The 14,100-nt window shown below is 43.4% G+C and overlaps 2 protein-coding genes across 2 annotated transcripts in view; both read right to left on the bottom strand.

Moving 5' to 3' along the window:
• Window positions 1-5,817: 5,817 nt before the first annotated feature.
• atp6v1b2 (ATPase H+ transporting V1 subunit B2) lies at window positions 5,818-13,269 on the bottom strand. The gene is made up of 14 exons (XM_069167061.1): window positions 13,049-13,269; window positions 12,169-12,224; window positions 11,767-11,865; window positions 11,434-11,527; window positions 11,206-11,283; window positions 10,945-11,084; window positions 10,262-10,363; window positions 9,751-9,848; window positions 9,274-9,397; window positions 9,041-9,191; window positions 8,831-8,913; window positions 7,717-7,821; window positions 7,487-7,616; window positions 5,818-6,811 (listed from the first exon to the last, which is right to left on the bottom strand). Exons 1-14 carry the CDS (start codon window positions 13,215-13,217, stop codon window positions 6,675-6,677), a joined length of 1,566 nt encoding a protein of 521 aa, XP_069023162.1. The 5' UTR covers window positions 13,218-13,269; the 3' UTR covers window positions 5,818-6,674.
• Window positions 13,270-13,595: 326 nt separating this feature from the next.
• LOC138208883 (RNA/RNP complex-1-interacting phosphatase-like) overlaps window positions 13,596-14,100 on the bottom strand; it is a 5,814-nt gene continuing 5,309 nt past the window's right edge. The window contains exon 9 of the mRNA XM_069167094.1: window positions 13,596-14,100. This exon is cut by the window's right edge and continues 729 nt beyond it. The gene's annotated coding sequence lies outside the window, so the exon portion shown is untranslated.

The following is a 14,100-nucleotide window of genomic DNA, read 5'->3' as shown; positions in this document are numbered from 1 at the left end:
TCCAGCATTCATTAGATAGATTAGATAGGACTCAAACACAGCTATGTTTGGAGGCGTGGCCTGTTTGATTGACAGGCCTGTGGTGCAGTCAGGTTTTCCGATATAGGTGGGCGGGCCATAGTGTCCAAATACGGCCACTTTGAAGCCTCCAGGTGCTTGAAAATCCTGAAAAAAACTTTATAGACTAATCGCAGGTGCGTGAACTGACCTGGATATGAAGCGTTCGTAAACGCAAAAATGATGTAACGTTAGTTTATATTAAAATGATAAAAATTCAATAAGTATTTTGGTTTCAGACATAAACTGGCAGCTGTTCTGTTACGCACGAAGTTGTTTATTACGTTTGTACAAGCAGAGCAAAGTAATCAGCCATCTTCACTGCTGTCATACTATCATCTGTGTGCGTGTGTGTGTGTGTGTGTGCGTGTGTGTGAGCATGCATGACTATTTTAACATCGTTATTTCAATTATGTGTGTGTTGTGTGGTCGGGAATGCGTAGTGACAGCTCATGAATAATTCTACTCCTGTGCAGGAAGCGTGTGTTTATCTACCCTTTAGACTGCCTTATTGACACACAACACACACACACACACACACACACACACACACACACACACACACACACTGCAATGATAATGCCACAGATAATTAAGAGTGATAGTGAATTACAAACTGGATGAGAGGGTCCTAGTTTGAGTCTAATTAAAAGGTTTTCTGACCCTCTATGACACAAAATTAATACGAATGCAGTCAGAAAAATACGCTCATGTAATGTCGGCATGCACGCGCACACGCACACAGAAATAAACAAGAATAAACGATGCACTCGTGACAGAGAGCAGGGGCGGCCCGGCTGCTCGATGTTCCCGACCTTCAGCAGAGACACCATCAAACGAACTGACCGAGGAAGCCATTTTTTTTCCCCAACAAGTCTTCTCACGGTAAGTCCCGCAGGCGACCAATGGGAGCGTACCGGCAGCAGGAGATAAATGACTTTTTTTTTTTTTTTTTAAAGACAAAAGGACTTTAATGACCTGACGCTGCCGCGGTAAAACTTTAGGTTGGTTAAGTTCAGGTAAAGATCGTCGTTACGTTCAAAACAAATACTTCACCGAGGTTTGGGGACCTTTGTCGTCGTGGTTACATACCAGAAGCTACGAGCGGCCATCGCTCAAAGAAACAACGTTGACCGTCAGTGAGAAACGGGAAGCGATTTACAAGCGATGTTTTATCAACTCATCGTTCCGCCCCGACCTCCTTCTTCGACTTCACTCCTGTTATGATTGCTACTTCCCCCCTAGCTGGTAATACAACGTACTGGGGGGGGGGGGGGGGGAGACGGATTTGAAGTTTCCACGGACACTGGAGAGGTTTCACAAATGCTCCACCACCAGGGGGCGCCACGGGGAACAGAGAAAGTTTGAGACGCCAGCAGCGACGACAAACCTTTTAACACCGACTGGCTGCTGCAAGAAACACGAGACAACTCCCAGCAGTGTGTCTGTCCACACACACACACACACACACACAGACACACACACACACACACACACACACACACACACACACAGTGACAGGGTGGCAGAGGACCAGTCACTGTGAGCAATCAGAGCAGTGTAGAGAGACAGAGATGCCACATACCTGCCACCATCCATCAGCATCACAGCCTCGCACTCGTCCATTCACATTCCTGTCAACGGCGGCAGGAAGGAGAGAGGAGAGGAGGAAGAGGAGGAGGAAGAACAGGAGGAGAAAGAGGAGATTTGGATGGATAGAAATTACAAAATAAAATGCTGCGATACGGATAAGTAATACAATACGTGGAAGTACGTTGGCTTCTGCTGTTAGTAATTCATCACGGACTGGATATAAATTCTTTTTTCGCAGCTTCGGGGTCTGAAAAGCGAAGCCCCGCCCACCTATAGTGGACATCTGACTGCACTACAGGCCTGTCAATCGGACCCTCAGGCCTAACGCGCATATTCCACTGAAGACGTGTCCGTTCCGTCCGTCCTCTGCGCCGCTTCACATTCCACCGGCGGCGTGTTTTAGTTTTGTCTGTTTTATCTTCCTTTCTGATTTGGTCACGTTTCCTTGATTTCTGTGCTTCTGCCGCAGGTAAACGTTGTCAAACGGGGTTTCTTTTTCGTCCGTGTTGCGGTTCTTGTGGGGTAGACGGCGAAGTAGTAACGTTTTTTTGTTTTGTTTTGTTTTTTTTACGACCGGGAGTTTGGACGTGGGTGTTTCGTTTTGAAAAACTTTTTCCCACTCCTGAGAAATTTTCAAAACGTCCTGCCCGGCCGATCTGCTCGAATTAAAGATTTGCCGTGGACTCCGAGCGGCTTCCGTCAGAAATAGACTCGCTGCCCATATTCAGTGGAGCCGCGGCGCAGCCGGTGGGACACAAAGCGTCGGCTTTAATGACGGCGATTCACTCCGACAGCCGCGTCGGGGACGGAACCGGTGGAAAAAGGCCTTCAGATCTCTCTCTGGAAAACGATGTAAATAAAACAAAGTGATGCCCCCTGTTTACTGAATATTGCAGCCTTGTTTATTATTTGTGAACATTTAAAATTTTTGATCCACGTCCGATCTATGACCTGTGACGCACATCTTTGATTATTCAAATATTCATAATTGAGAATAAAAAAAAATTTTTTTAAATCCTTTCTGCAAAATAAAACCGCTCAGCCCTCCTCCGCAACACAGGCTTCCCACTCTCAGTCAAATGTCAAATTCCCTGACTTCTACTGACTAAAAGGCTGAAATTCAACAACCGATACAAAACAAGACTGCTGAGCGGTCAAAAAAAAAAAAAAAAAAAAAAAAAAAAAAAAAACGGTCACATTTCTCTTAAAAACGGACTGCCAAATGCCCCTCTGGTTGATTCTGGCAGAGGCCAAGAATTTATCCAACAGTAGCGGTAATAAGCGACTAATAAGCTGTATTTTAAATTTCTGTCAGGTGTCCACTAATGCTACCAAACACACGCTGACAATAACTAACTAACTAAAGTTATAGCTACGTACATGGAAAATATAACATTTTGATAAATGGCAACTCAAATTTAAAACACGGCAACAAAATTTCCTAATATGCCAAGAGGCAACCAGCATGCGACGTCGCCCGTTGTTTTGTGAACGTCCGCTACGAAGCCCAGAGTCGGGAACTTGGCCGTCGCCATCTTGCTAGTTCGGAGCGGTTTGGAGCAGGATGTGACCGTATTTGGGCGAGCCGGGGGGGAGGGGGGGGGCGGTGGATCTGACTGATCTGATTGGAAACCCGACGATACTACGCGCCGCCCACCGATAGCCGTAACCCGACAGCACCACACACCCGTCAATCAAACAGACACGCCCCCAAAAACACAGATTTTTTTTTTTTTTTTTTTTTTTTTTTTTACGTTTATTTTCTAATTAATGACGGGATTAGTTTCAGATGAAACGCCAGAAAACGAATAAGAAGGAGCGACTCTAGCTAACGGCATAGAGATAGCTTTAAAAATGTATTGACTTTAAATTTTATGAGAGAAGTTGAATGGGAGTCTATGGAGGCTTTTTAGAGCCGACCTCTACCGGCACTCGGCGGTATCTCATTTTAAGGCGCTTCCGCATCGGCCTCATTTTTCAGAACCCGGAGGCTACGTCCACTTTAATATACAGTGTGTGGATTTGGCCATAAAAAATTTTAAAAAATTATACAATTTCCTCGACTTTCCCTGTCTGGAAAAGAGTTTTTAAAATCCCCTGAAATTCCCTGAGTCGTGGGAACCCCTGACGACTTTCATCCTGTCCCCGTGCCTTCATGAGATCACTGCAGGGTTAAAAGCACTCTGGTTTGTCTTCAGGAGAATATTTCTCTCCGACTCGAGGCCCCGCAGCTCGACCTGCAGCTCAGACACACTTTTAAAACACAAACACAGAGAGAAACCAGGTAAAAAAAACGACCTCGGACGCAGCTTCAACCGCTCGTCTCGGAGACTCCCGCAAAGCCAGACTTAAGTTTGAACTTTCAACGCACGACCTGCTGCTGTTTTAGAGAAACAGTGATTCATGTCGGCCGAATGTGGAGTGAAATTCACCCACCTCTGATTTTTATCACTGGAGGGAGGATGAAACCGAGAGAGTGGCGGAGCTGGTGAACTCACGCAGGCTAACAGCGCCTCTCTGTGGTCGTCCGCAGAACTGCAGCGTAACTGCAGCTTCAACCTGCACATCCTTTTACTTCAGTGCTGTAATTAATGCGGGCACTGTAATTTGATATTTCCAATTAACTCTAGATTTCAGAGGGAAACGCTGCCCTCTTTACTCCAACACAGTGAAACATCACACGGGAGTTTAATGGAATCAACTCATCTTATTTAATTAACCTCAAATAATGATGCACATTTTCTAGTTTCAACGTTATTTCCGAAACCACCTCAGAGCTTTGAAACATGAGTCTTCTGACTTAAACGGATGAGTTGGATGAAGGAACTGCAGAGAGTCTATTTAATTAAATATAAAACGAGCAAATCAGAAGAAGACTTCCGAGCGTGCATTGCTCGAGGTCAAACTCTCCAGTGGGTTTACACCTGCCCACCAACCAAAATAACCTTGAAATGTCACTGAATTTACAACACAAACCCACACTGGGGAAAAATATATATATATATATTTTTAAATTAATAACAAACAAACACGAAACAAACAACTCTCAAAAATAAAAAAAAATAAAAAGTACTGTCAAAATCTGGCCTAAAATAAGCAACAATCTAAACTCAGAGCAAATTAATAAATATTAGAAAAAGACAACAACAATAAATAGCTCAGCAAATTAAAAACAGTAAAGACTTTACAAAATAAAAACATCCCCAAAAAAAACCTGAACGTTTATGTTCATTTGTAATGTGTCCGTGAATGCATCACGGCCTGCACGACACAAACAATAACCCGCGGCGGGACGTTCAAGCGGCAACAACACGAGCTAACAAACAAGACAGACATAAAGTGTTTTTCACGGACCTTATTTCGCGTCCAAGTCCGTTTTTTTTTTTTTTCTTTTCCCTCGTGGAGCTGGCTAGATCCACAATGTCCCGCGGCGCTGGTTGTTGTTCATGTCGGTTGTTTGTTGGGTTTGTTTTCGTGACGGAACTCGCCACTTCCGGTCGATCTGTTAACACACGTGGAAGCTAAGTTCGTCAGCAACACTGTCAGTCAAGCTGTTACTTCTCTTTTTTTGATAACAATTTATCCCTCCTTTTAGTTTTATGATATCTTTCTGTTGTTTACTGCAGAACTGACGGTGACTTTCTTCTTCATTGAAGGTTTCGCAGAGACTTCCGGGACGCCAGCTTCACCTGTTACCGCCCTCCCCGTAACCGGAAGTCGGGCCCCGCGTTGCCAGATTTGTCAGTCAGATCTTTAAACCGGCACAATCATCATGAAGTGAATCAACTTTTAATTTTTATTTATATATATATACCGTACTATAAGTGTGTTGCCATGGATACGGTTAGTTACACTGAGCCCTGTTTCACTCCCCCTTATTTGTCACTATTTTGTCAAATTCGCACCGTTGGGAATATGCCGAATTAACAATGAGCAGTTCCTCTTTGTAATGCACACAATACTTTACAGACACCCATCAATGAATTACTTTGATACTTAAGAAAACTTAAAAAATGTGATTATTCTCAGGCGAGGTCTGCATTGCAAGGAAAATCACATTTTGTATGATTTCCCAGGAGGCATATATAAATGTTCATATGGGATAGCATCAAAGAAAACAACACCATCAGGCAGTGTGAGTCATTAAACATCACAATTGATCAGAAATAATGAGACAGCTGCTTTTATTTCGATATGACGTGATACTCGAGTCACCGACAGGAAACCATTCAACGATAACGCATGCAGTTTGTACACCCAGCCCAATACGCACACACGTTTCAAAATAGAAATACATAATTCATAATTTTTCAAGGCTGATGTGAAGCTGACGCGCGCACACGGGGAACATGAAACGCAGATTCATCACTGCAAGCTTTCGGCACAAGAATAAAAGAGCAGAGTCCAACAAAGAAAATAAGCAATAGCGATAATCTAAAGAAACATCCTGATGCAGCGAAAGGAACGACGGGATGTTCGAACCGCACAGTGTCCTCGTGCGTATCGTTAATATAATTTCATCTCCAGGCTCCTCCCTTACAAACTTTGCCGGCTCGAGAAGCGTCAAAACGTAAACGTCACCTTATTCCAAACAAGGCGTTGTACCTCAGGGCTGAACACGACAGTCTGTCACAGCCTCAACGTCGTACGGCAAGAAAAAGCTTTTCAAAGTAAAACGCAAAACACAGGCCCGTCTTTAAGACTCTCAATCATGCAGGCGCCAGGAATTAGCCGCGGCTCTGACTCATTGTTTGCTAAGTAAAGGCATCGCACATCCTCATCATCATCATCATCATCATCGTCACCCGTACAGACCTGGAATCAACAGACTCCTTCACATTCACCCTGTAAACACAAACTCCTGTGTACATTTCTCTCCGTCTGGGAAGGCTCGTCGTCAAGGCCACATGAAGGTCACGAGTGTTACAGCATCACCACGAACACAACACTGTACGTACGTACGCAGCGAGATCTCACTGAACGGGATGGAAGCGGCGCTTTTGTGTGTTTGTGTGTTTGGTTGGTTAGTGTTTGGCATCTCTTGGGTAAAACTCGGCTAAGGTGCTCTGAGGGATCCTCTTCAGCATCTCTTTGGGGAAGATCCTCATCAGCTGCCATCCGATGTCCAGAGTCTCGAACACGGTCCTGTTCTCGTAGGCACCTGGACGCACAAACAAACGGACGGCAGATCGTCGATAAATCACTTCACGTTCGTGAACGTTCCGAGCACTCGAGTTCGCAATTCCCGACCTGAACCGTCAGACTCGGCCCAATCGCCGACTACTGAATTAATCCAGCAGGTTTGAGCGAGTCGGGCTCTGCGCTGCGGTGGATTGGTGAACTGTGCGAGGAGGCGGGGCCTCTTCCACAGCTGCGGGTCTGATGTGTGTCAGAAATTACAGATGAGGTAGACTAAAAAAAACAACTAAACCCAGGTTGGTGAAATCAGCATCAGATAGACAGAGTTTTTATTCGGTAATCAGCTGCTTTATGGACACCAGTTCAGGCTGGAGGAAATCTCTCCTATTTCCTGTACAGGTTTAGACTGGTTTTAGACTAGATTTGGACTGGTTTTAGACCAGTTTTAAGACAAGTTTTACACTGGTTTTACACTGGTTTATCTATTTACTGACTTTGTATTTCAGGAGAGAAGTTGATGCTTTTTAACTGGGAGTCTATTGGAGCCCGGGGTTGTTTTTTTTAGAGCCAGCCTCTAGTGGCCCTCAGTGGTATTGCAATTTGGGGCACTTCTGCATTGGCTTCACTTTTCAGACTTGGAAACTACAAATAGTCTACGGTGTAGCGGGTGTAACTATAAGTAACTGCCACACTGCACCTTGGGAGATGAAGTTTTTTTCGAACTTGGTGAGGAACTCCAGATAGAGCAGGTCATCGGCCGTCAGAGCCTCCTCTCCGACCACTGCCTTCATGGCCTGGACGTCCTTCCCTATGGCATAACAGGCATACTACACACCAACACACACACACACACACACACACACACACACACATCAGAGAGGCGTGGAAAAGTCCAGTGTGAGCAGCATGAAGCAGGTTTGTACTCACGAGCTGGTTGGAGACGTCAGAGTGGTCTCTGCGGGTCATTCCCTCCCCGATGGCGGACTTCATCAGCCGAGAGAGAGACGGCAGCACGTTGATGGGAGGATAGATCTAAACGGTGGAAGGAGAGAAGACGGGATGAGACCATGAAACTGTTTCTTGTCCTACAAAACCCAAATCACAGATCCCGTAACGACTCGGGAGGAAATGAACAACACGGGCATTTCATTTTAAGAAGAGAATCTCAGAGAAATGCTTCGGTTTCTTCAATTTTTTTTTTGCCACCAAAAAAACTGCAAGAGAACACATGCTACCAAAAGTCATTATCAACAGGTCAGGTTTAACAAATCTCAAGTCAAGACTAACAAGTCTCAAGTAAAGGTCAACAAGTCCGAGGTCACGAAAAGAGCTGCAGGTCTTAAGTCAAGCTCAACAAGTCTCAAGATCATCATGTCAGGGCTAACAAGTCTTAAGTCACAATCAACAAATCAGGACTAACAAGTCTTGAGTCAAGACTAACAAGTGCCAAGTCAGTATCAACAATTCCCAAGCCAAATTCAACAAGTCCCTAGTCAAGATTAATAAATTACAGGTCAAGATAAGATCCACAAGTCCCAAATCAAGATTAACAAGTCCAAAGTCTAGATAAACAAGTCCTGAGACAAGACTAACAAGTCTAAAGTCGGGTCCCAAGTCCAGCGCCACAAGTCTAATGTCAGGTCTCAATTCAAGTCCAACAAGTCCCAAGTCAAATACCAAGTCAAGACCATCTGGTCATACCTGATTTGAGCCCCAAGTACAGATTATTAAGATCCAAATCAGGATCAAAGTTAAGATGGACAAAGTATCAAGTTAAGCCTAATTAGTCTTAAATCACATATCAAGTCCAGACCTTTAAGTACTCCCTCAGTCAAGTCCCAAGTTCAGACCAACAAGTTAAGAAGTTCAAACTGTCAAATTCAAGACTCGAGTCGGACTTGGGTCTTACTGAAATGACTCCAGTCCAGGTCACGTGACACCAGTCCACATTTGTGAATCATAGCACCGACAGTTGAGCATTTTATGGGCAGACTTGACGTCAACACGGTTTTGACTCGTGTATGACGCTGCTCTTCATTACCTGTCTGTTGTGAAGTTGTCGGTCCACGTAGATCTGTCCCTCGGTGATGTAACCAGTCAGGTCAGGAATAGGATGAGTGATATCTGAGGGACACGAGAGCAGACGGTAAAAACAGTTCCGCAGCTGTTGGCATCACAACGGCGCGCGCGTGTGTGTGTGTGTGTGTGTGTGTGTGTGTTGCAGTGTGTGTGTGTGTGGCGGTGCGTGTACCGTCGTTGGGCATGGTGAGGATGGGGATCTGGGTGATGGAGCCGTTGCGTCCTTCAACACGGCCGGCTCTCTCATAGATGGTGGCCAAATCCGTGTACATGTAGCCGGGGAACCCTCGGCGGCCAGGCACCTCCTCTCTGGCTGCAGACACCTGAGCGGGAGAGTAAATGCATAACCCGTTCCCAATTTCCCCGCAGCGATTTCAGAAGAAATGCGCTGAAACTGCCACCGACCTCTCGAAGAGCCTCCGCGTAGGAGCTCATATCGGTGAGGATGACCAGGACGTGCTTCTCACACTGATAGGCCAGATACTCGGCCGACGTCAGAGCTAAACGAGGCGTGATGATTCGCTCAATCCTGCAATGAAAAAGGGAGCGTGACCTCACGCAAAAGAGTTTAACTGCACGTAAACAAGCATAAACTCACGCAAAGATGTTTACCTTCATGTAAAAACAGTTTAACTTCAAGTAAACCAGTTTAACTTCACGTAAAGATGTTTAACCTCACGTAAATGATTTTAACCTCACGTAAACAAGTTTGACCTCACGTGAACGAGTTTAACTTCACGTAAAGATGTTTAACTTCACCTAAACAAGTTTAACTTCATGTACACGACTTTACAAAGACAACCACGAACTCAGAGATTTCTTTAACTTTCAGTTTCGGGTTCTGTTTATGTTTAAATGGGGTCTTTCGGTAAAAGTTCGTACGTGGGGTCGTTGGCCAGGTTCAGGAACAGACAGACGTTGTCCATGGATCCGTTCTCCTCAAAGTCCGACTTAAAGAACCTGGCGGTCTCCATGTTCACCTGGAGGCGGAGAAAAGAGAGACTTTAAATCACATTAGTGCACATGTGACACGCTGTCATTCGACCTCTTTTAATGGCATACAAAATGTAATAAGTCTCTTTCTTTAGAAGGCAGTTAGCAAGCTCGTTAGCTCTGAGTCATCCCACTTCACTAAAACTCTTTGAAAGTACCTGGTCATAGTTTTTTGGGGAAATGAAATCTTTTTGAGGAACTTTTGGTTTTCAAGTCAGCAAGTGACAAAGAGAAAAAAAAAAAAAAAAAGCTAGCTGTTCCCAGGCTTGTTAAAAGAAGAGTTACATGTTCCATGAACTCTGGATGAAAACCAGATGTTGTGCGAGGGCATTAAAAACACCTGGAACACAGAGGACGTCTGAGTGAGTTTGGGTTTTAACGGATGTTCTGAAGTTCTCACCCCCATGGCTGCAAACACGATGGCGAAGTTGTCCTCGCTGTAGTCCATCACGTCTTTGGACTTCCTCACCAAACCGGCCTGCCGGCAGATCTGAGCTGCGATCTGACGGCCGGAGGGAGGACAGACAAAGATCTTTTAATATTGATTACATCCCACTAATTAAAAGGAAGCGATGCACTTAATGTAATAATGGAATTCATTAAATTGAATGAAGATCAGACACAACAGGAGAGACATGAACAGGCAACCAGCGATTAAACAGAGGCCATTTTAAGATCTCCGATGAACACATAAACAAATTAAAATGAACAAATTTCACCTTTAAATGTGTCTTATTGGAGGGGGGGGAACTCGAAATCAGAAAAAACTCAACATACAGAAACATATCATTTGAAATGACAGCAACTTTTTACTATGTGGAAAAAAAAAAAAACAGGTGATAACTAAAACATTGTGTTTTACTGAGGTTTCTACTTGTCAAGTAGAATTATTAAAATTGTAATTTCCATATTGGGCAAATTCAACAAACGGAAAGACATGAAATAATGTGGAAATATTTCTACAGATTTTATTTGAATTATGTCAGTTATACTATAAATCTGACTGTGTGTGTGTGTGTGTGTGTGTGTGTGTGTGTGTGTGTGTGTGAGTGTGTGTGTGTGTGTGTGTGTGTGTGTGTGCACCTCATTGTGTGGCAGCCCTGCAGCAGAGAAGATGGGAATCTTCTGGCCCCTGGCGATGCTGTTCATGCCATCGATGGCTGATATGCCGGTCTGGATCATCTCCTCGGGGTAGATACGACACTGAGGGTTTATAGGCTGGCCTGAGGACACAGACAGACAGACAGACACACACACACACACACACACACACACAGAGTCAGAAATATATGAGGGAGATTTCGGGGGGAGGGGAGGGAGCAGGTTTTGACTTCAAAAACAAACCCATGATGTCCAAGAAGTCTTCAGCCAGGACTGCCGGTCCTCTATCGATGGGTTTACCAGATCCATTAAACACACGGCCTGCGCGCACACACACGCACACACACACACACACACACACACACACACACACACACACACACACACACACACACAGAGAGAGAGTTTTGTGTCGATCTTCAGATGGCCTCATTGTGCACTGAGAGGATACATCTGAGCTGCGCGTCGTACCCAGCATGTCCTCGGAGACGGGCGTCCGTAAGATGTCTCCTGTGAACTCGCAGCTGGTCTTCTTGGCGTCGATACCTGCGGTCCCCTCAAACACCTGCAGAGGGCGCAGTGGAGGTAAACTGAAGTGAATGGAGGGTGTTCAAACAATGATCTCAGTGCCATATATTATGTCTCATGTGGGGATGTAGAGACAATCTGATTTTCTGCTATATATATATATATATATATATATATATTTTTTTTTTTTTTTTTTTTTTTTTATTATTTTTTTTTTTTTTTTTTTTTTTTAAAGCTTCCCGTCCCATCTCTACATTACCGTCCCCCTCAGAGTACCTGAACCACAGCTTTGGAACCGGTGACCTCCAGGACCTGACCGCTCCTCTTGGTACCGTCGGGCAGGGTGAGGTGGACGATCTCTGCGTACCGCGGGAACTGTGGAGGACAACGAACGTCAGTGACCGTCCGTACATCTGGATGAAAACGTGGAAAACTTAAAACTAATAATCAACTCTACAGAAAAATCGAAAGTGTTGTTTAATTACAGAATAAAATCAGGACCAAAAGAGCTCACACCACATACGTATCAATAGTAGGTCGAATTAAATTTTTGTAAAGTAATTTGATTAAAATCTTGTGTTGTAAAGTAACTTATAATGAAACCATGACACGGAACGTCTGAACTTTGGTGACATGACTCGACAGATATTACGAAGAACAGAAGAGGGTCTTCCTCACCTTCACCTGATCCAGGATCACCAGCGGCCCGTTGACTCCAGACACAGTTTTATAGGCTGAGGACGCAGAAAAATACCCAAATATTCAACTTAGTCTGTCTCGAAAAAAGCTGAAAAAAGAAGAATAAATGTAAGGGGGGAAAAAAAAAAGAAGCTTTTTTTTTGTTGTTGTTGTTGCATGAAACCTATTTTCATTATTGTTGTTTGAAAATATCAAAGCCGTTGGCATGTGTTAAAGTCTGATTTGGTTTGACCGACAGTAAAAAAAACAAAAAAAAACAAAAAAAAAACAAAGAGTTTAAAAAAAAAGTTTAAATACACAAACAACTGAAACAAAACAACAAGTGTTCAAAGAGAAACTGCAAAAAGATGCAAAACAACCACAAACAGACATAAAACAACTACAGAAACACAAAATAACAACAGGGAAGCCAAACAACTACAAACAGACACAAAACAACAACAGACACACAAAACAACTTCAAAGAGACACAAAACCAAAACAACAAGGCACTGCTTAATTTACAGAAATAAAAGATTAAAGGGCTTCCTTCACCACCGATATAAAGTAGAATAAAGTAGAAAGAGTAAAGTAAAGTGAGAGTAGGTCAGAGCTGAGTAAAGTAGTTTCATTGATCCTGTGTTTGTGTCTGAAATTCAGTTTACTGTGGTAGAAGACGGAAGCAACAGATATTCAGTCCGACAAACTAAAACACATATTTTCTATTTCTTTTTTTCTTTTTTTTTTAATAGAAACGAGCGAGGAGCAGCGCACGGAGCTGCCGTCTGACAGGTGGATCGATGAAGGTGATCAGTTATCAGGAGAGAAGAGTCCCGGATGTTTTAATGTCTGAAGAAGACTCTGAGGAAGAAAGACTCACTCAGGCGGGGCTGGGAGATGTAATCCCGGCTCACGGCCATCACATGCTCCCGGGAGGTGGCGGCGGCGGCGGCGGCGGAAGCGGCGGCCGGCGGTCGGTTGCCGCTGACGGCGGAGGAGAGCTCGCTCATGGCTCCGTTCACCATCCCTCTGAGCGCCTTCATCGCCATGTTTGCACCTGCAGCAGCCGCAGCGGCGTCCGAAGTCGTGACAGCCGCGGCGCATGCGCGGTTAGCTGCGAGCTGCATCACGGGATGGTGGTCGAAGAATGAAGCTGCGGAGGATTGTTTATATAAAAGTATGTATTTATATATTTATCTAAATGTCTATATATATATATATATATATATACATATTTAGGCTCTGTCCATGGTTAAAGGATTATTTCTATCAGCAGAAAAATAAACACATAAATAAATAAATAAATAAATAAATAAATAAATAAATAAATAAATAAATAAATAATAAAAGTTTGTCACGACTACAAGAAAGAAAGAAAGAAATAATACTGCTGGTAAGCAAACATAAGATATATGTTAAGAAATACATTTCCGCGAATAATAAACAAAGAAAAAAACACAATCTCTTCTGGAAGAAAATCACAATGAATCTCAGATTTTGACATCTTTAATTTCACTTTTTGAATATAAAATGTATAAACTTTGTCAAGGTCAATGTCAAACAATGTCAATCATTTCAGGGTTTTTTAATTTTGTCTCAAAATTCTGATGAAAAACATAAAACGTGTTCTTTAACAATGAAAAATTTGGACTTTTGAAATTTTTAATTGATCAATTTCTACATACATTTTCTCTGAGAAAGTAAAAATTCTGACTATATTTCCGTTTTCACTTCAACAGAGTAAAAAATTTATAATTTGTTATTCTGAAGATTGTTTTAAGGCCACTTTAAAAAAAAAAAAAAATGTCAAGAGGTTCCACATCATCTTCTGGTTCTGGTTCTCATCAATCAGCTTGGGTTGTGACGTAGTATTTCACTGAATCAGGTCAATAATCACTGAAGAGGACGAGGCGGAGGAAGAAAAGCAGCAGC

This window comes from Embiotoca jacksoni, unplaced genomic scaffold (genome assembly GCF_022577435.1).
Source record: "Embiotoca jacksoni isolate LCO1_2020_lvr unplaced genomic scaffold, fEmbJac1.0.p SCAF_10, whole genome shotgun sequence".
Taxonomy (NCBI): Eukaryota; Metazoa; Chordata; class Actinopteri; family Embiotocidae; genus Embiotoca; species Embiotoca jacksoni.
Note: the sequence above shows the minus strand (reverse complement) of the source record. Positions and strands in the feature narration are given on the sequence as shown.

What these genes read in the sequence shown, in the direction of transcription:
- atp6v1b2 (XM_069167061.1), bottom strand. Translation starts at nt 13,217, where the DNA reads ATGGCGATGAAGGCGCTCAGAGGGATGGTGAACGGAGCCATGAGCGAG. An exon ending in TGATCCTGGATCAGGTGAAG is followed by an intron (nt 11,866 to 12,168) that starts GTGAGGAAGACC and finishes TGTCCTCCACAG; the next exon opens with TTCCCGCGGTACGCAGAGAT. An exon ending in TCGTGTTTGCAGCCATGGGG is followed by an intron (nt 9,849 to 10,261) that starts GTGAGAACTTCA and finishes CTCCGCCTCCAG; the next exon opens with GTGAACATGGAGACCGCCAG.